This window comes from Meriones unguiculatus, chromosome 14 (genome assembly GCF_030254825.1).
Source record: "Meriones unguiculatus strain TT.TT164.6M chromosome 14, Bangor_MerUng_6.1, whole genome shotgun sequence".
NCBI classification, from domain to species: Eukaryota; Metazoa; Chordata; class Mammalia; order Rodentia; family Muridae; genus Meriones; species Meriones unguiculatus.
In genome coordinates, this window is record NC_083361.1 from 62,205,666 (window position 1) to 62,233,435 (window position 27,770).

A 27,770-nucleotide genomic window follows, 5' to 3' on the forward strand; every position below is an offset into this window, starting at 1 on the left:
AAAGCGCTTGCAAACTCTAGGTGCGAAATCTGGGTTGCTGCGAGCTGGGTGCGCGCTAAATCAACAAACAAGGGCAAGAGAATACCTGTTTCCAGAGGGGGCTGCTGGACTGACTGAACGAGATAAACCGCGTGAGTCTTCCAGCCTACCTCCCGCCAGAGTGAGTCGAGCAGTTAGGGTTCCTCCGTGGGGGTCTCAGGTCCTGATCGGCCTGGGGCCACCCAGGGGCGGAGCGCAGCGGGGACCCGGCGGAGGTCTGCCCCGCCCACGCGGGGCCGAAGCCCGTCGAATGACTCGGTGCAACGTGTTGGTGGCTGCGGCTGCGGCTGCGGCGGCGGCGGCGGCGGCGGCGGCGGCGGCGCGGGTTCTTCCGGGCTCTGCAGTTTCCTGCCGAGCGCCGCGCAGCCGCCTCGGCCGCGGGAAGCCCGGGCGCAGGCCTCCGGGGTGCAAGCCTCCGGGGCTCAGGCCTCCGGGACGCAGGCGTCCGCACCGTGCGCGCCGCGCACCATGAGCACGCCGCCGCCCCCGCCGCCCCTGCTCCTGCTGCTAGTCCTCCTGGCCGCGCCCGCCGTGCTCGCTCGCAGAGCTGAGTCCGCCCCGGCCTCACAGCCCGAAGCGGACCCCCACCCTCCCCCCAGCCCGGGGAATGCCACCCGGCTGGAATCGGCAGTGGCGGCCGGGGGAGGATCCAACAGTAGCGGCGACGCGGTGGTGACCCGCATCTCCAGCCTGCTTCGCGACCTGCCCACCCTGAAGGCGACGGTGATCGTGGCGTGCGCCTTCAGCGCTCTGCTCGTCGCCTGCCTGCTGCTGCGCGTCTTCAGGTGGGTCGCGGCGCCCTTCTCTCTGCCCGGGTGGCTCCGCGGGCGGCGGCGCCGTGCCGCTGCCCCCGCGCGCCAACCCCACCTGCGCGCACAGGTGCTTGGTCTCTGCGCGCTCCCGTCCGACGCGCACCTTTCTGCTTTCCCTGGCAGGGTGGGATCCGGAGGGCGGGCGTGTGCCTCGGGCTCCTCCAGGTGCATATTTCAGGAGCCCCTTCCCCCCTTTAAGGCTCTTTGGTGTGTTCTGTCCTAGATTCCGTGGCCTTACTCCACTCGCTGTTAACACGAACGTTAGCAGCTTGTGTTCCGACCACCTTCCGCGGAATTTATTTTTAGGCCCACTCCACAGACGAGGAAACGTTCAAAGGGAGGTGGCGCACACAGATGCTCGGCGTTGGCGGGACAGTTTGGACTAGGGTTCTCCTAACACGAGCCTTGCTCCTGTTCTCCCTCGACCACCTGCAGCTCTCTTCCGTCCCACCCACTCTTCCCTTCTCAGGTGTGTGTGTGTGTGTGTGTGTGTGTGTGTGTTGGGGGGGAGATGGCAGCGTAACCCGGGGACACTTGCTTTGCACCTGACATTAGTTATAGGCTTCAGATTTAGTGACCCTTGACAGCTTCAGTGGCGTTCCATTGCTGAGCTTCTAGACTGAGCTGTGCCAGTGCACATTTACAGGGGCCCGGAGAGGGATCTCAGGAAGGTTTTGTAGGTTATGTCCAAGGAGAAAGCGTCTAGGGAATTTAGACGATCCCTGGATTAGTGAGGTGGACAGGCACACAAGGAGGCCAGTTGGACGTATCTCTGGAACGCTAGGGAAATACTGGTTTGTAGGAAAAAGTTAAATATGTCATTATTTAATATGTTATTCTCATCAGCCAGCCAAAAGTTGTGTGTGTGTGTGTGTGTGTGTATGTGTGTGTGGTTGTTGACTCTGTTGTGTGTGTGTTTTTCCTGTTTTTCGAGACAGAACTTTCTCTGTGTAGCCTTGGCTGTCCTGGACTTGGTTTGAAGACTGGGCTGGCCTCAAACTCACAACTGCCTGCCTCTGCCTCCCTGAGTGCTGGGATTAAAGGCGTGTGCCACAGTGCGGGCTTCACAGTGTGTTTTGATAGCTACTAAAGATAGGACAAGGGACCTGTGCCCCTGGAGAGCATTTGCGGGGCAAGAGCAGAAATTAGACCCGGGAAATCTAGGGTTGGGAGCTATATGTAAAGGGGTGTTCTCAGTTTTGCATGATGCTAAGTCTAGTTATTATCTTTGGGACCCACAGGATGAAATGCCAGTTGTCTGAGAACACAGAAGGGGGATTGTGGTCCTGTGATCACCCACCACTTTCTGTTTTGGCTCATCCCAGCCTTCCCACTTCCCTCACTCCTCTGCAGATGAACTTCAGCGGCTCTGTGTAGCCAAGCCTAGGGGAGGATTTACCTATCTGTGGTGTTTGGGGCCCTTATACACTGGCTCCAGTTCCCCTTGCCTTCCTCAGCCAGCCCCTCTGAGCCTTGTCTTTTATCTCTTGCTTTTTCCTTTACACCCATGGCTCTGGCTTATGCTTTTCTATCTCAAGTTGGATTTGTACTCTCCATCTTCCAAGACTGCATGACCCTGAGTGGCTTTCTTGAACAACTGAATGGGGTCCTTGCTTTCTTTTTGGCCCCTTTAGCCCTACCCTGTGTATCCTTTAGCATACCCTGTATCCCACCAAGCAGTGTTACCAAGGTCCTGTGCTCAGCAAAGAGCCCTAGAGGGTTCAGATGCCCAGTTCACCTTAGCATTTTTGTGCAGAATGAGGCCCTGGTATTCAGCAAGAGGCAGCATTGTCATTTACTGACTTCCTCATTGTTCACTTGGAGTCAGCAAACGCCTAGAGCAGCTCTGAGCCTGGAGGGTTGAAGCATTTAGCTCAAAATAGTCCCAGCCCACACAGCTGTGTACTTTTAAAAGAAGGCATCTGAACTATTTTGCCAGTCTGCTCTTTATTACCCAAGAGTGGGGGAGAAGACGGGGCATCATGCAGCCAGATGTGAGTGGACAGGGTTGTGTGTGTAAGCAGGGGACATGGCCCTCGGGCCTGGAAGGGAGAGAGTCCTTGGCTTAGGTGTTAAAGGAAGGAGATCACTTCATAAGGTAAACTGCCTCTGGGCTTGATCTGTGTCCTCCTCCTGGGGAGGCAGGCTTGTTAGTTGAGTCTCTAGGCAGACAGGTACCAACCCGGATTCCGATTTAGATAGGATTCGGAGCGTTTTACAGCAAGGAATTTGATGGTACCTGTTCCGCTAGTGTTCCCTTTCGGAATGTTGCTCCTCAGAGTGTGGAGAGGTCTGTGTGGCTAAAGGCTGGGGCTGCACCTGGACTCTGTTTCTTGGTGCTCTGTTCTGTAACTGTTGCCCCTAGTCATGTTCCCCTGTGGACTTCTAGGCTTCCAGAACATCTGGGCTGCTGGGCAGGGGTCCTTTGTACCGCTTGTTTTCCATCTTCTTAGCTGGTAGGGCCTGAGACCTTCTCATCTGATCACCTAGAGCGCCCAAGACCACTTCACTCTTGCTCATACTTCCCCTGGTGACGTGACCCTATCTCCCACCACTTTTGATGGGTTGCACCATCCTCCCCTCTCCTGGGTCACAGTGATGGTCTGTAGACTGGGGCTCTTGGCTGACCCTTGCCCCTCTGCTCTCCATCGTCCCTCTCCATCCTCTCATCAAGTTCTTAGACCTGGGGGCAAGGCCGCCTCGCCTCTTCATGATTGGCACTCTGCCCTGTTCTTGTTCTGCCCAGTGCTCCTCTGCCCTTCGCTGTGCTGTCCTCCAGGGGCTCCCTGGCAGCATTGTGTGGTCCTTTATGCATTTGTTTAGCTTTTGGTTTTCCAGTCCCGTAAGGCCTCAGTTTCTCCCGTGCTGTCCAGTCTGGTAGCCATTAGCCACCATAGCCATTGGCTATGGAGACCTGGAAGTCTAGCTTTCTGAACTGGAAGGCGCTTTAACCGTGAGATACACATGGAATTTATTAAGGGATATTTGACTCTTTTTTTTTTTTTTTTTTTGCTAAGTCTTTGAAGTAACATTATTTTTTTTCCAAATTATACAATTTTGATGTATTGGGTTAAATATATTAAAATTAGGGCTGCAGATGCCACTCAACAAATCCAATCTGAGACTAATAATGATTCAATTCCATTTTGACATGTCTGTGACAGATTTCCAATTCAAATCACTGGAAAGGAATAAATAACTATGATCTCTCTCTCTCTCTCTCTCTTTCTCTGAGCCTTTCTTTGAGTTGCTCTCTAGCTCTCTCACACACACAGGCACACACACACAGTACAAGTGTATATATACGCAAGTGCCTATGTATATATACAACAGAGACCTTGTCTTCAGGTCTCTGTTTCTTTTGTTGAGCCTAGCAGACTGCTCTCAAGATCAAGCAATCCTCCTGTCTCAGACTTCCAAGTGCTGAGATTACAGGCATGAGCCACCATGTCTGGCTCTAGATCTTCATATCTTTATGAGGCTCTTGGTGTTATGTGAAACATACCACAAACTCAGGAAGTTAGAGGGAAAGACACTGTGTTGGTTTTTCATGCCGCTGTGACAAAACCCCTGATAAAGACAGGAACTGAGCATGAAAGGTTTCAGAGGCTTCTGGGATCCAGTACTGTGGTCCTGTGGTGAGGCAGGAGACCATGGCCAGGAGGTCAGGATGGAACAAAGCTCTTCATGTACCAGTCACTGGCAAGGAGAGAGTGCCCAAACATGCTGTCCCACTCTGTCCCTCGCTTGGATTCTCCTGGGACACCAAGTCTACACGAGAAGCTCATTGCTGACCTTTTTGTGTTTATACCTGGAAAAACCCCTTGTTCAACACCCCCTCCCTCCCCACCCTCGAGCTCCGATAGCACACTCGAGTCTTGAATTTTCTGTTCCTCTGCATTACCATTCTGAGGGCTGCAAAGGGCAGGACTTCTGTGTCTCTTTAACACCTACTGTCATTCCAGGAATAGGCTGGCATTTAATAAAGATATTTTTAGCAAAAGAATGCTGAGCTCCCGAGTATTTTACATTGTTGATGTCTCTCCAGTTGCCCCCTGTGACGAGATGCGTGGTCGCCATGGGATGCCTATGGGGTGGGAACTTGGGTGGTACCTGCTCATTGTTTTAGCAATGGAAAAAAAAAAAACTGGGGGGAGCCTGTGTTATCATTGCTTATGAATTAACACTCCTGCCGTTTGTTTCTCCTGAAAGAGCCACTTTGCTAGACAACAGAAAAACAAAAAAACAAAAAACAAAAACAACAACAACAACAAAAAAAAAAAACCAAAAAAACAAAAACATGGATCCAAGGAAAAAGTTTAAAAAAGGAAAGATTTGTGTAGTGAAAGCCAGGAACTTTTAATTAGGCAACCACATTGCTAAGGTGTGCATGGTTTTCCCTTTGGCATTCTTATTCCAATGTTAATGGCTAGAAGAGGAAGACGAAATGTGTGCATGTTGGGATATTCAGAGCAGTTCTGTTTCATAGAGGAAAAATTTAAATAACTAACACAGAGCTGAGTGTGCTGGTGCACACCTGTAATCTCAATATCGATGAGGCTGAGGCAGGAAGATCATGAGCCGGGACACAGCGGGACCCTGTTAAAACAAAACACAAAACCCCAAAACATAGCCAGCAATTGACACTGTTTAATGAATGATGGCAATCTGTAATGGGCTAATACTTACTGCCAGCTTGACAGGATCTAGAATCATCTTGAGGATGAACCTCTAGGCGTGTCTGTGACCAGGTTTCTAGACTGGGTTTCTTGAGGTGAGTGGATACACCTTAAACGTTCTCAGCACCATGGCATAGACTGGGGTCTCAGACAGTGAAAAGGGGAGAGTGAGCTGAACACTGTCCTGTCTGTTCCATGTGACCAACGCCTCATGCTGCTGCCACCACGACAGCCTCGCCATGCTGGATTGTACTTTCCAAATGGGAGCTGAGATAAACCCTTCCTTCCTTAAGTTGCTGTTCCGGGTATTTTGTGACAGCGACAAGACTAGCACAGAACGTGTAATCCTTAAGAGCTGTCAAGAGTAATGACATGGAAAAGTGGTGGTGTGAATTAAGTAAGACTCAGACTGTGGGGAGAAAATAATGACAGGGACAATATCAGTCACGTATTGTTGAATGTAGTAGATTATAAAATGGCACGGCAGTATGGGTTCATTTCACTCAGTTATAAATACATGATATATGAATGCAGAGAGAAATATATTGGCATGTGCATGTATTTGTATGTGTAGGCGATTCTTCCTTTATGTGTTTATATGCACGGTATGAGTCTGTATCATCTGGACTCCTTTATAGTTCTGAGTCATGCGTGTGCTCTGCATCCTTGGATATGTCTGAAGACCGTGGGAAAACATCTGGGGTGAGATTCCTATAGCCTTCATACTTGGTTTCCCCCGTTGGGTACCAGTGTATGCTCTGTGTAGCCGTGCTTGTGGGGTCCCCTGCTTGTACCTGACACTTAGGACAACCAGGCTTTCTGATGCTTTCCCATATGTTGAATATACCTCATTGCTTTATTCTCCATTTCTTAACTAACTAACTAACTAACTAACTAACTAACTAACTAACTTTACATCCTGATTGCAGTTTCCCGCCTCTCATCCCAGTCCTTCCCCCTCTGTTCTCCCCATCCACTCTTCCTCCCTTTCTCTTCAGAAAAGGAGAGGCCTTCCATGGATATCAACCCAGCTTGATACATCAAGTTGCGGTGAGTCTAGGAGAATCTTCTGTTGAGGCTAGACAAGGCAGCCCAGTTAGGGAAAAGGGTTCCAAAGGCAGGCAACAGAGTAAGAGACAGCTCTTGATCCTGTTGTTAGGAGTCCCACATGAAGACCAACCTACATAACTGTTACTGTTACTGTTACGTATGTGCTGAGGGCCTAGGTCAGTTCCATGCATGCTTTCTGGTTGGTGGTTCAGTCTCTGTGAGCCCCCCTGGTCCCAGGTTAGTTGATCCTGTGGGTGTTCTTGTGGTGTCTTTGAGCCCTCTGGCTCCTACAATCCTTCCTTCACCTCTTCCACAGGATTCCCTAAGCTCCACTTAATGTTTGGCTGTGTGTCTCTGCATTTGTTTCTATCACTTGCTGGGTGAAGCCTCTCTGATGACAGTTATGCTAGGCTCCTGTCTGTAAAAGTATAGCAGAATATCATTAATAGTGTCAGGGATGGACTCTCTCTCATGGCATGGGTCTCAAGCTGGACAAGTCATGGTTGGCCATTCCCTCAATTTCTGTTCCATCTTTACCCCTGCACATTGTGTTGGCAGGATAGATTGTGGGTAGAGGTTGTGTGGACCTTCATTTGAGGTCTTGCCTGGTTAAAGGAGGTGGCCAGTTCAGGCTCCATATTCTCTATTTCTAGGAGTCTTGGCTAGGGATACAAAGTAAATAAACTGTAATTAATATAAAAAAATAAAAGTTTATAAAAAAAGTTAAATTGGGTTTTGATTTTATAGGGTTAAAGTCCAGGATGCTCCTAATGTATTAATATATTTTTTAATTTTATTTACTTTTACTTTTTATTTATTTATTTATTTATTTATTTATTTATTTAGTGTGTGTGTGTGTGTGTGTGTGTGTGTGTGTAGGTTAGAGAACAACTTGTTGGAGTCAGTTCTCTCCTTCTTCCATATAGGACCCAGGAATTGAACTCAAGTCCTTGGGATGGGTGGGCAGGAGACATATTTTGCCATTAAGGAAAACTTAGGAGATCAAATCTGGAATGAAAGGTGATTCTAGGGCACCCTCTGGTGAGCATGATCACATTGTGTTTGTGAGAGTCCTGGGGGCCAGGGGTGGGGATGGGGGAAGGGCAGCACTCTCGGGTATGCTTCAGGGATGCCTTTGTGAAAGAGCAGGGGGGAGGTTTAAAAAAAAATAGGAGCTATGAGTATGAGTAGAAAATGTGTTTTTCCTATTATTTTGACCTTGGGAGATCTTGGTGTTCTTGTGTGGATTCAGGGATGACACTCGGGGGTGGGGTGGAGGGCAGAGTCTGCTCTTATCAGAACTGTTTACCCCAGCTCTCTCTTTGAGCTATGGGAATTGGACTTTCCTCTCTCCTGATGTGGCTGAAAGCCAGGGCAACTATATACCTTGAAACCACAGCTTCCCCCATCTGGCTTTGCTGGTCTCCCAGTTTTACCATTCAGGCACTGTTTCATGCCCCTGACTGTTGGCTGCATGATCAACCCCTTCTTATTTCAAAATCTCTGTGAAATCCTCTTATCTGAAAGGATTTGTTTCCGTGCTTCCCCAGGGGTTGGAAAGACAAAATGTAGGTGATTTAACATTGCCTGATGTGTGGTAAGGGAGGAGCCACCATGTTCTAGAGACTGCGATACCTCATGTACCCAGTCTGCTCACTAGATCTTTGAAAATGGGCTAAAGTTTCCTACTTACCTTGTGTTTCCCAAATGTTCTGTTATTGTTAGTTATAATAAGGAGAACAGTTAAATATAAGCAGTAACTCCACAGCTGGGGAGCAGTGTATCAGGGATCCCTCAAGCTCACCGGCCAACCAGCCTAGTTGAATTGATGAACTCCAGCCTCAGGGTGAGAACCTGTCTCAAAAACCAAGGTGGAGAGTAACTGAGGAAGACAACCAGCGTCAACACACACATGCACACACACTTAGATATGAACATGTAACATATAGAATCATTATCACTATCATGTAACCACATCCTCAAGGGTACTGGGGCCAAACAGCTCTCAGACCTCTTTCCGGTCTGCTGGTTGGCAATATGAGCAGGTTTCTGAACCGTGCGAAGTATCCATTCCCCATTATTAATCATAATACGTGCTTCTAAGGGCCGGCAAGATATTTAGAATAACATCGTGTCAAACATGTCTTGGTTTCTCCTTCAAGCGGCCAAGTGTCCTGTGGTATTGAAGAAATATGTTTCCGAAGACGGAGCTAGTTTCTCCTCGACCTTTTGGTCTCATTTGTGCTTGTGAGCGGGGCAGCCATATGGTCAAAATAATCAGGCATGGGCATGTTTCAAAGGAAACTGGTAATTGTCTCAGCTGAGTCATTTTGACTACTCACCTCCCAGCAAAGGAGTTATCTTGTGGCTACCCTTATGAATAGGCCTTTTAGGCATAGGCACCTGCCATGGGTTTTTTTTTTTCAGCAAATTGAAAAGGGAAGAACAGATCCCTCTTTAATTTAACCCGGAGCCCCTGGCTTACATGGTGTTACCATCGACTCCCAGGCACACATAACTCTTGCTCACTCTTGCTCAAGCATGTGTGAGGCTAAGAGGAAGTGGGGATTGCTGGAGCGGGTGGGCTGGGGTGGACCTTGGGGTGGGTGTGTCCCACCAGAAAGGAAACCCTCCAGGATTTGAGCAGAAGCTCCTTGAGTTGTGTGTTTACTTTCTGATGCATGCCTGGGTTTAAACATTTACAAGGGGATGTTCTGGGAGCAGGCATTTAAAATCAGGATCTTAGGGTTTCACCTAAAAAGCAACAATAATGTCTTCTAATCTGAGGGTGATCTCCCAGGAATCCAGACTTCATGTTTATTTTCTGGGGCTGCAGAAAGGAGGAAGCTCATTCTGGGTAGGTGTGGCTTAGAGAAGGGTTTTGACAAAGAGGACTCTGGTAGGGTTCTACCAGATCTTGGAGGCCTTGGGCCCTGTAATCTCTCAGGTGTGAGCTTTCTTCACATTTGGGGCTCTGTTGACCTTCCTCTGCCTTCTCCATTGTACAGTTGAGATTGAGGCCCATAGCTGGGAGAAATGTAACCCCAGGTGCTGTATACTCAGCTGGGCCCTTTCTGGGCCTCTAGAATGTGTCGGGCTGCACTTTGGAATGCCAAGTGGGTCTGCCTGAAACTCAGCCCAGCAGCCAGGAGAAAGGTTGGCTGAAGAGACAGCGAATTCTTTCTAGTATGTTTCAGGAGTGCCTCTGTGAACATGGAGTGTTGTGCTGAGTGTTGAGCACCTCAGAGACCCGGGAAGATCAATGTGGAAGGGAGGATAACACCCTTCCATGCAGTTCAACAGGGGGACCACAAGTCACAAGTGGCTTTGGCTAGAGATATAGTGGCTCAGGAAGGCACTGTAGGGGAGGAGGAGGATCATGACTTAGCAGGGCAGAGGAGAAGGCCTTCTTCCAGGGTTTAACAGACAAAGCAAGTATCATAGTTAGTTCTAATTGTCAGCACAATTTTGAATCACCTGGCTAGAGAGTCACGACGAGTCTTTGTCTCGGTGAGACCAGCTCATTGACAGGTCTGTAAGGGACTGTCTTGATTACGTTAGCTGATGTGGAAATGTCTAGCCTGCTGTGGGTCCTGGACTGTGTGAGAATTGAAATCGTGAGCTGGGCAGTAGGCATGAATACATACATGCATTCATTCTCTCTTTGCTCTTGACTGTTGGATGCGAATAGCTGCTTCAGATTCCTGCCTTGACTTTGCCGAGTCAGTGGTGGACTGTAACCTGGAACTATGAACTAAAAAAGCCTTTCTCCTCCAAATACCTCATTTAGTACACAGTTCTGTGCTGAGTGGTTTATGTTACTTGCTCCAGAGAGGGGTTTCCCATTTGACAGATGAGCAATCAAGTCACTGAACGTGGATGTATCTTGCTCAAAAACCTATAGTTGAATGAGGAAGAGGAAGAGTCCAACTCATGATTCTTTTGTTGAAATATATTTGGAAGACACCCAGTTCTTCCCAGGGGATTTGATGTGCTGAAAGAAACTGAGAGAAAATTGAATATAGGGTTAAAAATTAAAGAGCTGTTTTCAAAAGGCTGGTCCAAGTGAGGTCTTCTTAGGTGCTGACTGAGTGGATGAATGATTGGTTACCTGGAAGATGCATGGTGGCTAGGGAGACTCAGAAAAGGTGTTGGAAGAACAAGTTGGCAGGGCTGGAGGGCTAAGTGATGATGATGACAATGACGATGATGATGTTGATGAAAGGAAAGTCTCTGAGGTGGGGAGAGTGATGAGGTAGGTAGGAGGGAGGTCAGGCAGGCAGAAGGCCTCATGAGGATAAAGATGAAACATAGGGGAGAGTGAGTAAGCAGTAGGCCCCTGCCCCTTCCTGTGCCATGGACCACAGATGCTATACTACCAGCCATCTCTGTCTATCAGGTGTCTCCATCTGTTGAGAGTTAAGAGGACCCTCCCCTCCCATATTCACATGACGACTCCTAACGTTTCACTGTCCTCAACTCCCTTACTTTAAAAAAATCAGTCTACAGGCCAAAACTAAACAGAAAGGGATGTCTGTGGTCAAAATTTCCAACTCCTGGGCCTGTGGTTGGCTGACCGTGACTTGGGATGAAACACAAGTGAAGTTTGTGAATGGGAATGCAAGTAAGCAGCTGGGTGCCTGGCCTGGAACTTGGCATTTCTCCTGCTGAGGAGACTCGGATTCTTGGAATGCTGGGTAGTGAAGAATGACATTGCTGCACCTCTCCTCACCCTAGCTAGGATGTGTGGACACTGCAGGGCCAATTGCTATGTAACCTAAAGCATGGTGACTCCAGGCTTTCAGGCTCCCTTGGGATCCCTCTTAGTCACTTGTCACCATTTTCAAAACAGTGAAGTTTAGAGGTTACTTTCTTTCTGTTTGTCTCCCCTGCCCCCAGCCTCTTATACAAACAAAATAGAGCCAGCCCTTTGCAAACACACCTGGCATCTGGAAGAACAGGACCAGGGTCATTGGCTGTGGATATGTTTCACACAGTTCCCTGCAACAGGTCAAACCCAGGGTGTGCTGTATTTGTCTTGGAGAACAAGAGAGGTCATTCTTCAGAGTATGAGGTGACAGGTTAAGGGGCAGTTGGAGCTATAGCTCCTCCATCTGTAGTTGAACTCTTATGGATTGTCTGGCTTATGTTATCTAACCCCCTATGGCCTCTGTCCTGGATGCCAGTGTTGGGATAGATCGATAGTTGGTACCATCTGGCCAACACCAAGGGAGTGGAGACAGGAAGCAGATTGGTTTGTTGATCATGGCAGAATTGCCAGGGAAGAGGGAAGAGGAGGGGATCCTGGTTGAAGTGTGCATCATTACATCTGTCAGGGTCACAGGCTGTAGTAGAATTACTGAGTATCACTCATGCTTGGCACTCATGGCTGTTTAAATCTCAGCTAAGAAACTGAGACAAATTTTGCCAGCACAAGGCCTGGGAGTTGGAAATTTAGAGCACAGACAGGCATGCTATTCTGTTCTGTTTTGATCTGGAACTGGTTTTGAAAACTAGGGGAGTTGAGAACACTTGATATAAGGATTTGGGCCCCTCTTCTCTTGCCAGATGAGGGTACAGTGCCCGTGGGCCTCAGCCCAGGAAGGGGCGGGAGCTGGCTGCTGCTGCTGCCCCCTTTAGACTGAACATGGCACTGCTCTTTTTATTATTATTGTTTACATTCATTATTTATTGTGTGGGTGCACACACTTGTGTGCTCTTTTTACGTTTATTTGTTGTGTGTTTGTTTGTATATGTATGCAAACATGTGCGGTAGTATGTGTGTAGGAGATCTGTGGGCGTTTACATTTACCTTCCGTCATGTGGGTCCCAGAGATCAGACTCAGGCGATCAGGCATTTCGGCAAGCACCTTACAACACTGAGCTATTTCCGCACTTCCAGGCGCCGCACTCTTCATGTCTCTGATGTGAAGGCATCACCATTCGTCATCGTGTTTGTTCATATTTAGGTCACACCATTTCCACTCTAAGGGTTCCCTGTATCTACAAGGCACTGTGGCACTTGAGCTGCTGACCTGCTGCTTTGAGGCACTGGGTGGGTCAGTGCTGGTACACTGGGGCGAGGCCCATGGTGGCTGGGTGAGGAGTGGGTGTCTGTGAAGAACCCCAGCACAGCATTCTGGAGGCCCAGGCAGAGCAGCTGAGGCAGAGCCCGGCGGCTGGAGATCCCAAAGTTTTTGCTGCACTAAAGGGACGCGCCCATGTTTTATCTGACTGTTTAATTGAAGTTGTCCATCTGTAGTAGAGCAAGATGAGATTTAACTTATAGTGGCTTACTGAGGCTGCCTTATTTGAAGGGCACTTGAAGATGGAGCTCAGTCGGTTGTGCTTAGAACACGTTGCTGGGGAAGGGGGCGTTGGTAACAGGGGATGGTGGCTTTTCTGTCACCGCAGCTAAAGTGGGACTCAGGTACCTCTTCTCCTGTATAGGGCATGGCAGAGGCCAGAGCTGGAAAGGATGGTATGGGGTCATGCTCTACCATTCTTCAAGTTTATTTGCTTCTCTGGGGAGGTTCAGGTATTTCTCATCTTCTGAGGAGAAGGTACAGAATAGAGCTTGTAGGTCAAAAGTTAGACATGTCCTGAGAACCCTGGGTGCAATCCCCAGGCGTCAAGGCTCACCTGTAGGGTGCACTCCCCTCTGTCTGCGTTCGCTCCAAGGCCCATATTCTGTTTTCATTTGCTTTGCTGAGTTTTCCTCGTGTCAGAGGTGACACCATACTTATCCTCAAGCTGCAGTGGGGCTTTAAGGGCTTAACACAGCTTAAGACAGCTGAGGTGGAGAGACGTTGAGTCGTTGAGTGTGAGTCCTAACGTCATTAGGTCAGGGGAACACAGGCAGCCTGGACCATTCCAGATGTAGTGATCTACTTGGAATTTTTGAAATTTATTTACTTCTTTAAAATACAGGGCTTGGTATGGGGATGTATGTAGCTCAATAGGTAGAATGTTTGCTTAGCATGCGTCAATGCCCAGGTTGATAAAACTGGGCGGGGTGGCCTGTGCCTGTTATCTCAACGCTCAGGAAACAGGATGCAGAAGTTCAGGGTCATCCTTTGCAACATAACAAGCTGGAGGCCCGTCTGAGCCCCTATCTCAAAACAACAGCACCTTCCAAAACAGTTTCCTCGTGTACACAATGAACAGGAGCATACAGTAAACAAAATGCACATGTGTCCCGCTTATTTTCTTTACCAGATGCTGGCAATTTTTTGTGAATATTTCCAGAGAGATTACAAGTATAGAGACAAGTTAATATAATCATCACACACACATACCTTCACTGGGATTTGCTTCACATGCTACACAGTTCGCCGCTGTAGAGCATCCAACACCATGCTTTTTTTTTTTTTTTTTTTTTAGGTTATTCATAGAGTTATACATCCATCACAAAGACCAGTTTTAGAACACGTTCATCATGTTCATGCGGAGACCCTGTATCCACTGTGGCTCTTTCTCCATACGCCCTCCCTCCCAGTGCTAGGCCACCACTAATTTACTCCGCATCTGTGGGCTTCTCTATTTTGGACTCACATATGACTGGAATCACGTAACATGTGGTCTGTTTTACGTAGCATTGTTTTCTCGGGGTTTATCTGTGTTATACCATGAACCACTGCCTTATTCCTACCCCTCCCCCAAACAGTAGCGTCCTATTTAGTTAAGGTATCACTTTATTTTTTACCAAAATCGATCTTCATTTAAAAATTATGGGTCTGTTTGGGTGTCTGTGTAGGGATATTTGCATAGGAGTGCAGGAGTCAGAGGTGTTGGGTTCCCCCTACAGCTGGAGTTACAGGTGGTGTTAAGCCTCCCAGTGTGAGTGTTGGGAACCAAACTCGGGTCCTCTGCAAGAGCCATGGATGTACTTAACTGCTGAGCCGTCTCTCCAGCTCTGTGTATCACCTTTCATTTATCCATGTGTAGTGGTTTGAATGAGAATGTCCCCCACCCCCCAAGCTCATATATTCGAATGCTTTGTCCCTAGTTGGTGGAACTGTTTGGGAAGGATTAGGAAATATGGCCTTGTTGGAGGAGGTGTGTTGTGTGGGTGGGCCTTGAGGATTCGAAAGTCCATACCATTCCCAGTTAGCTCTCTGTCTGCCTCATGCTTGTGCATCAAGGTGGAAGCTCTCAGCTACTGCTCCAGCACTGTGGCTGCCTGCCTTCTGCCATGCTTCCTGCCAGGACGGCTGTGGACTCAACCTCCTGAGCCGTAAGCCCCCAATAACCTTTTTCTTCTTTAAGTTGCTTTGGATATGGTGTCTCACCACAGCCCTAGAAAAGTAACTAAGACACTATATTCTATAAACATTCGGATTGTTTCTGCTTTTTGGCCTTTATGAGCAGTGCTGCATTGAACATTTGCGTGTAAGTGTTTGTTTGTATGAACACAGGTTTTAATTGCTCTTGGGTATGGAGCTAGGAGTGGACCTGCTTTGTCATTTGGTAAGTTCTGTTCTTAACTGTTAAAAAAGCTAACAACTGTTTAGCAAGCCATCATACTAGTCTGCGTCTCACTAGAGGCATGTGAGAGACATAGTTTCCTCGAAGCTTTGCCAACGTTGGCCCTAGGGGCTGGGGGAGATGTCTTGGTGAAGAAGAACCTTTGCTGCTGAAGTACTGGGACCTGAATGCGAACGACCAGCACCTGTGTAAAAAAGCCACGAGTGGTCACTTGAACATGTGCTGTGCACTCCGTGTGAGTGTCGAGGGCAGAAGACAGGAGGATCCTTGGGCTTGCTGGCTGAAAGCCTAGTTCTAGGTTCAGCGCGAGACCTTGTCTTGAGGAAATTAGGTAGCGGATGACAGAGCAGGACACCCAGTATCCTCTTCTGGACGCTGCCCATATGCATGGGTTGCATACGCTGGCACAAGCACGAGTATATGTCACGCACCCACTCAGACACACTGTGCTGATAGTTTATGTCAAGTTGAGGGGCCCTCAGTTGAGGAACTGCCTCTGCTAGATTTTCTGGATTAATGATTGATGTAGGAGGATTCAGTCCCTTCTGGTGGTGCTGGACCTCGGAATGTGGTCTTGGGTTGTATAAATAAGTAAGCTGAGTTAGCCGTAGAGAGAAAGCCAGTCAACAGCATTCCACTGTGATTCCCTCCTCTTCTGCTTGAGTACCTGCCCTGAATTCCATCAGCAATGGACTGTGATCAGGATGCAAAAACCAAGTAAATGTTTTCCTCCCCAAGTTGCTTCTGGTCAGTGTTTTATCACAACAGTAGAGACTTAAGTAGAAAACACGCACAATAAAAAACTAAAGACCTTTTTCCTATTTTTGAAATGAGATCACCATTTCGTTATTGAAATACAAGATTATTTTCATATTGTAAATGCAATTTTATCCCGTTCTCTGGCTGTTTTTTTTTTTTTTTTTTTTTTTTTTTAAATCCCCGGCTGTCTTTTTACTTTCTGAAATGGTAGCACAGTATTTTTTAAAAATTTATTTTTTCACTTTACATCCTGATTGCAGTTCCCACCAGCTCCCCTTGCACACTCCTCCCACCCCTGACCCATCTCCCCTCTCCTCTCAAAGACGGGAGAAGTCCTCTGTGTGTACCAACCCGCCCTGGAACATTAAGTTGTTGCGGAACTAGGCACATCTTTTCCCGATGAGGCCAGACAAGACATCCTGGTCAGGGGAACAGGATACAGTGGGAGGCATCAGAGTCAGAGGGGATCCCCCTCTCCAGTTGTTGGGGGACCCACATGAAGGCCAGGCTGCACATTTGCTGCACATGGAAGCACATCATTTTTTTATTTTAATGACGTCCAATTTGTCTATTTTCTTTTCTGCTGTAGCTGCTGATGTCCTGCTTAAAGGTCATTGCCTAATTCAAGGTCACAAAGGCTTACCCTGTGCTTTCTTCTGAGAATTTTACGGCTTTAGCTCTGGGCTATGTCTTATGTATATACATACTTCTCCAGAAATACTCTATGAGGTAATTTTTGTGTACAATGGCTTAATGTTTTACATTTCTTACGAAGTGGCTTCTAAATTTAGATTTCTGCATGTGGTATCTTCTTTCTCTTTCACACACATATCTTGTGTCTCATATTAAATATTAATATGTCTCTATATAATTATTATGTCTTTACATAAATATTCGTCTTGCATGTATGGGAGATGTTCTTTGTCCATGTAGAGACAGCAGCTCTGTGTCAACGATGTGGAGGAGTCATCCTGTGATCGGTTTCCTACACGTGGGCACTTGTATGCCATATTATATAAGTTGCAGAATGTGACTAAGACAAAATCCCAAAAAGGAAATTCTTGATGAGGTTTGTACCATTGTAACTGACAGACATTGCAGAACCACTTCCTGTGTGTGTATGTGTGTGTGTGTGTGTGTGTGTGTGTGTGTGTAATAGTGTATGTATCCAGTATGATAGTGAGAGAACCCATTTCCCATGTCCCCATCCACAGTGTATCTTTAGTCATTTTGATGTTAAATTTACAAGTGGATAACAGGATCCCCTTAAAGGCTGGGTTTGCGTTTATCTTACTGTAAGGTTTCAAGATGCAAAGCCATTTATTTGCTTTTTCTCTATTTGAGACCTCCCTGCTTTTATATCCTTTGACCAGTTTTTCAATTAGATGATTGGTCTTTCTGTTGATTTGTAGATACTCCTTACATTCATTAATGTTACACCTGTACTGCAAATTGAATATATTTTTTCTAGCTTATCATTATCTTGACATAAATCATTATTATTATTATTTTCCCCCATGGTCCGCACCGACTTAAATTATTTTTCTATGTTTGAATTCGCCATTCTTCTCTTTTTATGGCTTTTGGATCTCTTTCGTGTTTTCTACTGATAGTTTTATTTCCTACGTTTAAGTCTATCTATTTATTGTGATACAAAGCGGGTGGTTATAAATAAAACAATGGGTAGGAGAGCCTTTTCCTGAGTCACTTAAATGCCACTTTATTCTATGTTGGATTTTGGGATGCTGTGGGGTCTGTCTCTGGGTTTCTGTTCCACTGCAGTGCCTCTTGGTTGGTGTGTGAGGATAGCTCAGCATTGTGATTGTGACTTTACTGTGTGGAGAGACCAGCTCTCTTTATCACTCTTTTGCAGAAGGGTGCTGGCTCGATGCCCATGTCTCTGTGTTGTTTTGTGCTCTTTTTTTTTTCTAGCCTTCACAACTGTAATTTAGCTACTGTTATGAATCTTTATGTAAATACCTGATATGCAGGATATCTGATATGTGACTCCCAAAAGGGTCATGACTCACAGGTTGAGAACCGGTAGTGTAGAGGATCAGGCATGCTTAAAAGTCACAAGTGGACTGTGTTATTGACAGGAGTCAGAACAAGGATTGGGCATCCTTAATGACCTCAGAAAAATGGGGAAAACATAAGGTTGTTTGAAGTAGGTTGCTGGGAGGTTCACCATCAGAACCCTAGAACTTCCTAGAAAGCAGCAGATGTGAACGAAGACGTTTGCATTTGGGGTGAGCAGCTTACTCACAGGCACAAGGATAAGGGCCAGCATTCACACCTCCATCTCTGGACTCCTTGGTCGGTCTCTGACTGCAGTACTCCAGACTGGGCCCACCCACTGGGCCTCAGCCTTGGTTTGCTGTGTCTAGTTGGGGAGGGCAAGTCTGAAAGGTTTCTTTCCGAGTTGCTGTGCCTATCTTAGAGCTTGCTCTCCCAGCCTCCTTGTTTGCCTAAGTGGAGCCTGAAGGCTCACTGGAAACTTGATTCTGGCCAGCTGTTGAAAAGCCCTCAGCGTAAATAAATCCTTAACCTGGGGATGACGTTCCAGAGTGGAAGAATTTTAAAAAATGTATTCTATTTTGTAATACCTTCCTCTTGCACTTTCATTAAATTTTTTCTTTATTCTTGAGGATTTTGGACATGTATACAGTGTGTCCCTATTTCTCCTCCCAACTCTCCTCATATTTCCAACATGTACTCCTCCCATCTTCAAGTCATATGTATATGTGTGTACACATATGCATCCACACACAGTCCAGCTAGTGCTGCCCCGTATGTGCATGGGTGTGGAGCCGTCCACTGGTGCATGGGAATCCTGGCAGGGTCTACATTCTCAGGAAGAACGCTTTTCTTCCAGCAACCTCCTGCTGCCAGTAGCTTCTCAGGAAGGGGTAGAAATCATCTACCACATCTATACTGGACTTTTGGCTCTCTCAGTCTTGTATTAGGTGTTGTGCAGGTAGCCACAGCTGCTTTGAGTTCATGAATGTGATGGTCACCCATGTCCAGAGCACAGAATTTTACAGCACTTCTCCACATCCTCTAGCTCTTAGGTTCGGTTTGCTTCCTATCCCGTGGTATTCTCTGAGCCTTTGGCTGGAATAGGATAGGGTTTATATAGATGCCCCATCCAGGACTGAGTACTCAGTCTCTTATTCTTAGTGTTTTGACCAGTTATGTACCTCCCTGTTGATTGCTGACCACTGTGAAAAGAAGCTTCTCCAACCAAGGCTGGGAACAGCCCAGGTCTGTGGATATAAACTTAATGTATTTAGGAGACACTTTGAAAACCCTGAGCATTTAGCAAAATAACAATAGCAGGCTTTACCTTAGGCTTTATGATTTCCGTAGTCATGGGCTTTTGTATCAGGCGTGGCATCCCTCTTGTGGAGCAGGCCTCATAACCAATCAGAAGGTGGTTGGTTTACCCCCACAGCGGTCATCCCACCTTTACATATCTTGGGCACATCTTGCCTGGAAGGCTGTAATCGGAACAAGCAGGGTCCAACTCTGGATAAGACAATTGATATCTTTTCTCCCCCAGCAGCTTGAGTAGCACCTTCCTGCGCTAGGACTGCTAGCCAGGGGGGAGAACGTTTACTGTTGGTTCAAGACTGGTTTCTCTATGTCCTGCAGTCAAAGGATGTGGTGTCTTCAGCGATAGAGTCTTACCATGAAGTTATGGTGGGTAATCAAAGGCAATGCCAATAGTCTGTATTGTTTTGGAATCTATGGGGCCTCCCTGACCAATGAATAACTTAGCTCAAAAGGAGAGATGCAGATGACTGGAAAACACTTTTTTTTAAAAATACTTTTAAAAGTGTTCTGCATCCTCAGCCATCAGGAAAAGGCAGATTAAAACTGCTTTGAGATTCTGTCTGTCTTAGGATCACTACTGATGTCATAGAACAGCATGACTAGAAGCAGGTTGGGGAGAAAAGGATTTATTTTGCTTAAGCTTCTCTGTCATAGTTCATTATGGAAGGCAGTCAGGCCAGGGCAGAAACCCGGGGGCCAGAACTGAAGCAAAGCCCATGAAAGAGTGCTGCTTACTGGCTTGCTCATCGTGGCTTGCTCACCTTGCTTTCTTTCAGCTCAGGGATGACACCATCTACCGTGGGTTGGGCCTTCCATATCAACCACTAACGGAGAAAATGCTGCAGGCTTGCCTACAGCTCAATATTTCTTTTTCTCAGTTGAGGTTCCCTCCTCTCAGATGGCGCTAGCTTGTGTCAAGTTGACATAAAAATTATCTGGTACACCATCTCACCCCAGTCAGAATGGACATCATCAGTGGTAGAAATGCCAACAAATACCAAAGTGGCTGTAGCAAAAGGGGAGCTTTTACGTACTGTTGGTGAGAATGAAAACCAGTTCAAAACTATTGTGGAAATCAGTCTGGAAGTTTCTCAAGAAACCAGAGACACAACTGCCAAATGACCCAGTAATACCACTTCTGGGCATATGCCCAGTGGATTTAATGTCCTACTACAGAGACACTTACACATACATGCTCATTGCTGTGGTAGTCACGATAGCTGTGAGATGGAATCAACCTAGATATCCATCAATAGATGAATTAAAAAAAATAAGGAGTTTATACACAATGGAATCATATTACTCACTATGACAAAGAAGAAAATCAGGATGATTTCAGGTAAATGGATATAACTGGAAAAAAAACCCATACTGAATGACGTAAATCAGGCCAAGAATGACCAACACCTTGCCTTCTCTATTATATGCAGCTCCTGCCTTCTAATCTTGTGATGTGTGTTTAATTTGGAGCACAAATGGAAGGCAGGAAATCAGAAAGGTGTTTTTTTTGGGCTTGAGCACATTAAGGGAAGGGGATAATAGGCAAAACAGAATCAGAGAGGAGGAATCCTGGGGGTGGAAAGGGAGGGGCCCAGGTACATGGGAGAAGCCAGGGTGTAAAGGAGTACATGAAAACTTACATGGCATCCTATTATCTCCTATGTAAAAAATAATTGGAGGGATAGTAGAATACATGGGAAAAGAGGAGGAGGAGGGCTATCAGGAGTTAAAGGATTAAGCACGAATGGGGGAGGGAACCATAAGGGGGAAGAAAAGGTAGTGGTAGGCTAAATCAAAGCTAAGGATGTATAAGAAAGCCCGTGGAAACCCACCAGGTAGTAAGCCAGTTTCAAAATACAGCTTAAAAAAAAAGTTAGGAAGGAATTACCTTGCATGGTGGACAGCGCTACTCCCAGTACACACGGGTTATTAAATGAAAGTCTCAGTGCAAGGGGAAGTGGCAGAGTTTTGAAAGATTCCTTTGTCTTGTTGGAAATAAACATTAAAGGGCTCTGGAGATGGGTTTATGTGGAACATGCTTGCTGTGCAGACATGAAGACCTGAAGGTGTTCGGATCTTCAGAACCTGAATAAAAAGTTTGGTGAGGTGGGCTGTACCCATAAGTCTTAGTTCTGGGATGAGGGAGGGGTGAGTGGAGGCAGAGAGATTCCCAGACCTCACTAACCAGTCAGTTTAGCTAATGGGTGAGCTCTGGGCTCAGTGAGAGGTCTCATCTAAAGAACGAAGTGGAGAATAATTGAAGATACACACGATGCTGACCTCTGGCCTCCATAGATGCACATACGTGCACCCCACAGCAGATGCATACAAACACACATAAAACAGGCAATGGGTTTTGGCTTGAAGGGAAGAGTGACATGTCTTGTCTGGTCCTCGCATTTTCACAGGGGTTATGCTCTTTGCTTTTCTCTCAGGCCACTGAGCTTGCTAACAGTCATGTGAGGGGCTGCTGTGTGCTTACCTTCTGGAAAACCTGTGCTTGGATATACCCGAGCAGAAATTGTCAAGCTGTTGTCGCTGAGTGCTTCTTTAGGGCTTAAAAAGGGTTATAGCAAATGGGAAAATTACACTGATCGTGGAAACCTTACTATTAAAATGTTAAAAACATCCCAAGGTGGCATTTATTATAATGTTGGTTTCAGTTCATGCTATGCCTTCCTTTCGAGGCCCCCTGGCATCAGGACTCTAGGTCATGTGGGACAGAAAACCCAGGCTGAACCAGCTGTGTTGGGAGAGCAGCGCTGTAGTGTACATGGAGAGCCGGCTTCAAAGCAGATTTAAGACTCGATCGATCTCATTCCCTCTGGCCGCCTCCTCCTCTCTCTCCTCAGCTTCTCTTCTGTCAGGTGGTAAGATAGCGTATACCATCTGGGTCTCAGGGCACCTACTGGTTGGCTCTGATTGGTCATGCCTTCTTTCTCTCTGCCCTGCTATTGGTTGGCCAGAGGATTGTTGTGTATTGACCCGCTCATGCCTAATCCTGCGTGTCCACTCTTTGACCTGGAGGTGTGGCCGTATGTGGAGGACTGAGAGGCCAAAGGGAGGTCAGGGGTGGATGCTGGCCTGCCTCAAAGCAGCACGTGTCCTATCGGGGTCTCGCTTCAGAAAGAGTTTGTTGGCGTTTGTCTGGATTCCTGTGAAGTAGGAATGTGTGAGTTGTGTTCAGTGATACCTTCCAGAAAGTGAAAGAGGAACAAAGAGGTTTGAAGTAAAGCGGAGATAAAGCCCCCTCCCCTCGTTTGTAGTTGGGGCTCCTTGGTGGGAGCGGAAGGCACTGGTGTGTGCAGTGGTGGTTCAAGGTGGCTTTCAGGGGTTGGTTGGCGGCAAGGTAGCCTTTTCCCCTTTGCAGCAGGTAGGTGCTCACTGTGCTCTGAGACCTCTCCGAGCTGATCCATAGTGTGTGTTCTTGAGTCTCCCCACCTCCCCTTCTTGTTGCATGTTTCAAACTCTGGGTATTATGCTGGGAGGAGGCAACAGTGCAAAAACAGTGAGGTCTTTGGTCATTTGACCTTCAGACCCAACTCTACTTCTGTTTAGCTACATGGCTGTGGGCAGAGCGACCCCCCTGGACCTCCGTCTCTGGAAGACAGAGTTGTCAGCGACATTGCTTTGTAGACTAATTAGATGCTGTGCCCATGGGAGCTAAGAAGATGGCTTGGTCAGTAAAACGCCTGCCATGAAAGCACAAGAACCCGAGTTTGGGTTCCCAGCAACCATATGCAAAGCCGGATGTGGGGCTGGAAAGATGGCTGGAGAGTTAAGAACACTGGAGGCTCTTAGAGGACTGGTGTTCGGTTCCCAGCACCCACATGGCAGCTCAAAGCTGTACGTAACTCTACTTCCAGGGGATCCAGCACCCTCTTCTGACCTCCACCGGCACCAGGCACGCACACGGTACCAGACATACATGCAGGCAAATTACCCATACACGTGAAATAATAATGTAATAATAGTGATAATTCGAAAGCTGGTTGAGCAGTCTAGAGACAGCTGGATCCTTGGCCAACTGATCTACCCAATCGGTGAACTCTGGCTGTATGAGAAACCCTGTTTCAAAACATAAGGTGGACGGAGAGAGGGCAAGATACAAACAGTGCACATACCACCTGCTTAGCCACACACACACACACACACACACACACACACACACAAACACACTCCGTACACACAAATGCAAGAAAAGGAAGTTGCATGTGTGGACACACTTGTGCATTGCTTAGCACCATCTCACATAAATGCAGCTTCTGGGAATACTATTTCCAAGTTTTTCATGTTTCTTCTTGCTCATGCACTATGCCCTGGTTCTCTGCACCCAGGGCAGTTAGACTCTAGAATCTGAAGGTTTGTGAGAAACACTGATCTGATCTCTTTTCTAAAATTTCCTGCTTCTGCCTGGTGCATAGCTGGTAAAGGAATGTGAGACTCCCACTCTCTGCCCACGCTGTCCACACACTGCACAGTGCCCCTCCTATCAGTGTCCCTCCTATCAGTGGATGTCCTTTTTGGTGCATTATGTGACATAAGCTCTGCCAGAATAGACCCAACTTTTCTCGGGTCTCAGCTCTGTCTGATTAACACGCCTGACAATGGAACAGCGGGGCTTGAGCCTCCCTGGCAGAGGGCACTCTGTGTCAGAGGGCTGATGGTTTGAAATGCAGCTTCTCTAGCTTGTAATGTCAGGGCTGGGGTTTGAAGTATACATGAGGACCCTTACCGACAGCCTTTTGTTTTTGTGAGGGTTCTCCACACAAACAGCAGACCTCTCTCTCTCTCTCCTCTCTCTCTCTCTCTCTCTCTCTCTCTCTCTCTCTCTCTCTCTGTGTGTGTGTGTGTGTGTATGTGTGTGTCTGAGAGAGGGAGGGTGAGAGATGTGGGCCACTTGCTTATAGGAAGTTGCCCGTGAAGATCTGATGGTATAGGTTCTGGTCTCTTTTTTTTTTAAACTTTTTATTGCTTCTTTGTGAATTTCACATCACATACCCCAAACCACTCATCTTTCAGTCCCTCCATATCTGCCTTACAGCCTTGTGACTTCCCCCTCCCCAAACAAAACAAAACAAAACAAAACAAAACAAAACAAAACAAAACAAAAACATCTTGCCGTGGAAGCTGCAGTGAGTCACACAGCACATCCTTTTGCCCAAACAGCTTTACTTGCAAATGTTCATTGCAATGAGTCATTGGTCTGGTTTGAGGCCTTTGGCTTTTGCTACGCCATCAATACTGGATCCTCACCAAGACTCCTTTTGGATATCCTGTTGTTGTCCTGAGTCATGGTGATCCTGCAGCTTTGGTTCTGCAGGATCGGCCCCTTCCTTTGCTCTAGCAACTCATAGATGGGGTAGATGTTGGGGTGGGCAAACTTAAAGCTTTGGGTCTGGGCCTGGGAGGTAGCCTAATTGGTCAGCTCACCAGCTCTCCTATGCCCAATCCCACTCTCCCATACTGCCCAGGCAAGGTGCAGGGCCAGCTCTCCTGCATGCTTCAGCTGGTGAGGGGTAGGGCCACCTTAGCTTAGCTGTCAGGCATCAACATGGCCCCCAGATAGCCCATACCACTGGACATCTGGACGGCCTTCGGTGGTAATATGGGCCACAGCCATTGACACAGACTCCTGCAGCATGGGCCCAGGCATCACTATGGCCTCTGGTGGCCAGAAAGGCTACTCACATTAGGCTGTTCCTTACCACCATTGCATCTCCAGTTCCACCTCTTGATAGTGCACAAACAGCTCCACTTCTCTTTTCCTTTCATCTCTCTGCCACATACTTGCTCATAGTAGTGGCACCCACCTCGCTACCCTGTATGGTGGCAGGCCTCTTGTCTCAAGTGTATTGGTGTTTTGCCTGTATTTATATCTATGTGAGGGTATCAGATCCCCTGGAAGTAGGAACTAGAGTTACAGACAGTTGTGAGCTGCCTTGTGGGTGGATGCTGGGAATTGAACCCAGGTCCTCTGGAGGAGCAGCCAGTGCTCTTAACCACTGAGCCATCTCTCTAGCTCCTAGGTTCTGGACTGAATGCAGACATATTTAAGGTTGAGAAACAGCCACTGTTTCAGAATGAGTCCAGAGAGAGTGTAGCTGTCTGCGTGGAGCAGTACACATCCCTCAAGCGGAGGTGGCAAGGTGTGAGTCTTGAGGCAGGTCTGGGACACACATCCAAGGCATCTTCAAAAACCCCAGATAACAAATGAGTAAACATCCCACCACCCTCAAAGTGATGTCCGTAGAAAGACGGTCTCTTTATTCCTCAAGGGAAAATGAGCCCTTTGTTCCACTCAGGTGAGGGTGGATGAGGCCCATCCATGCCTGGGAGGACATTTGGCTTTCAGATGTTAAGTCTGTTCAGAAACACCCAGGTTAATTTGTGGACATGTGTCTTTTTGTGTCCATAGCCCATCATTTTACACATAATGTTCCCTGTTATATCCTTGGTATCATTTTGGAGTTCCTGATTCTTTTCTGAGTTTGTGTAGTTGAGAAGACTGGTGTTAAAGCATCACAGGCCACGGAGGTCTTGAGGTTGGTGTTGTTTTCCTGAATCTCCCTTGGGTAAATAAATGAGGCCTTAATTTTAGCCTAGCAGGCTAATTTTTTTCAACATAAAGCATTCGAAAGAAGGAAATCAAGTTAATAGGTGTTGGGAGATGAGCCATCAGAATACAGAGGTGAGGCCAGAGCCTCCAGATTCTCCTCCCAGGGTCACTGCTTCATTTTGCTTTAGGGTCGATAACAAGTGGCTGTGCCACATTCCATATGCACACAGAAGGTTGTAGATCAGATTTTGCACTTTGCAGAGTTCATGATACCCGAAAAAGGCAGACCAGTGATTCCTCAGCCTGAAGCTACCTGGTTATGGCCAGTTTTGAGGGTATACGGTGGCTTTCCCAGGTCCTCAGGATCAGGGGCATTTCCTTTTCTAAACATTTCAGATGCTTCTTCAGCCCAGGCCCATGTCACAGTGAACAGAGCAGGGAGCCCCACTGATGATCAAAGCCAAGTGAACCCCCAGACAGCAGTGAATCAGCTAGTGGGAAATGCTGGGTTGGCTTCCTGAGAAAGGTGTGTGGATCTGTGTGGACCGACCTAGACCCTCCTCCCGAGGGCTTGCGGGAGGGGTGGCCTCCCTTGGGAGTTGGTCTTGGATGGCTTGTGGCATTTGGAGCCATTGCTGAACTTGAACTTCCCCATCGGGTACTGGAGCAGGAGCTGGCACAGACGAGGAAACCTTTAGAACAGAATGGAAAGGTTATCTCCCTTTTGGGTAGGGAAGGTGACAGAGTTTTGTTGGGAAGGAGGTGGGGCCAACAGTGTCGATATGGTTAGCACTTCTGTTTCTGAACAGAGTCCAGTCCGCTTCCAGTCGCTGGTGAGACCAGTCCGCTTCCAGTTGCTGGTGAGACTGAAGCGGATGGGAGAACACAGCACATCCCTAAGGGGAGTTGGCTAGGAGTAAGTAGTGGTAAGTACTGTTAAGACTGTTAGTGTCATTATGTAAGCACCCGTTAGTGTTTCCTTTTTCTTCCCATAAACTAAACGGCTGAAGGTCAGCCCTATTGTATTTTAGAGCAGTGGTTCTCAACCTGTGGCTCGCAACTCCTTTGGTGGGGCTGTCTCAGACATCCTGTATACTGTCTGAGATTTATATTATGATTCATAACCTTCAATTAGCAAAATTACAGTAATGAAGTAGCAGTGAAAATTTTATGGTCACCACAGCGTGAGGGACTGTGTTAAAGGATTGCAGCATTAGGAGGTTTTAGAACCACTGCCTTAGATGGGTATCTTTCCGAATCTTCCCTTGGGCCTGGGTGCCTTGATCGAGGAAGCTGACGATGGAGTAGGCTCCTCCTACCTCTACCCGCTGTGAGTTAGGGTCTTAGGTAGTCAGGCTAGCCTTCAACTTGTGTAGCCAAGGCTAGCCTTGAAATCCTGCTCCACCTGCCTTCTGCCTCCCGAGTGTAGGGATTACAAGTTTTACACCACTGTGCCTGGCTGGAGCAGCCTTTCTCATGGCATTCCCGCAGCTTTGAGTACCTTGAGGAAATTGCGATCCAACTGTAAGGAAGGCTGCTGCTGAGCCACCCAGCTCTGGTTCAGGAAGTCTCCCTCCAGCCAAGACCATTCTGGGCAACGTGCATCGTGTTTGGAAGACTCCACCCCAGGCAAGACAGTACCGGATGGACTCTGGCTGCTGCTGCCCACCTTGCAGCTGCTCTCACTCAGGCTCGGTGCCCTCCCAGCCATTCAGCCAGAAGTCTACAATTCCTGTGATGTGAAGCCTGTGATTAGAGTCTGAGGTCCGTGATCAGTAATATGGAAGGACCGATCGGTGGGGTTATAATCTGTGCACAAGCACGCCGCGCTTTTCTTCTGGCTGTATAAGCAGGCCGTTTTCCACTGCTTTGGGGGCAGCCCTCATCACCTAACAACCACAGGCCCAGTAAAGGCTTTTCTCAAGTGGTCTTTTATTGCCTATCTGCAATGTATGTCATGGCTAGAGTGGACTGGGTTAGTTCACCTACCTACTCAGAGGCAGCAAGAAGGCAGTTGTGGGGTGCCAGGGGGTGGCCTGGGGCAGACAG

The 27,770-nt window shown here is 47.5% G+C and overlaps 1 protein-coding gene and 1 long non-coding RNA gene across 2 annotated transcripts in view; both read left to right on the forward strand.

Annotated features, from left to right (window-relative positions):
* Fam174b (family with sequence similarity 174 member B) overlaps positions 1-27,770 on the forward strand; it is a 40,429-nt gene continuing 12,659 nt past the window's right edge. Inside the window, exon 1 of the mRNA XM_021654571.2 lies at positions 1-824. Coding sequence (XP_021510246.1) covers positions 508-824 — 317 coding nt within the window. The 5' untranslated portion in view covers positions 1-507. The remainder of the gene's footprint in view (positions 825-27,770) is intronic.
* On the forward strand, positions 25,595-27,481 carry LOC132647234 (uncharacterized). Its single transcript, XR_009585582.1, has 3 exons — positions 25,595-25,707; positions 26,531-26,647; positions 27,213-27,481. It is a non-coding gene; the product is annotated as an uncharacterized LOC132647234 (long non-coding RNA).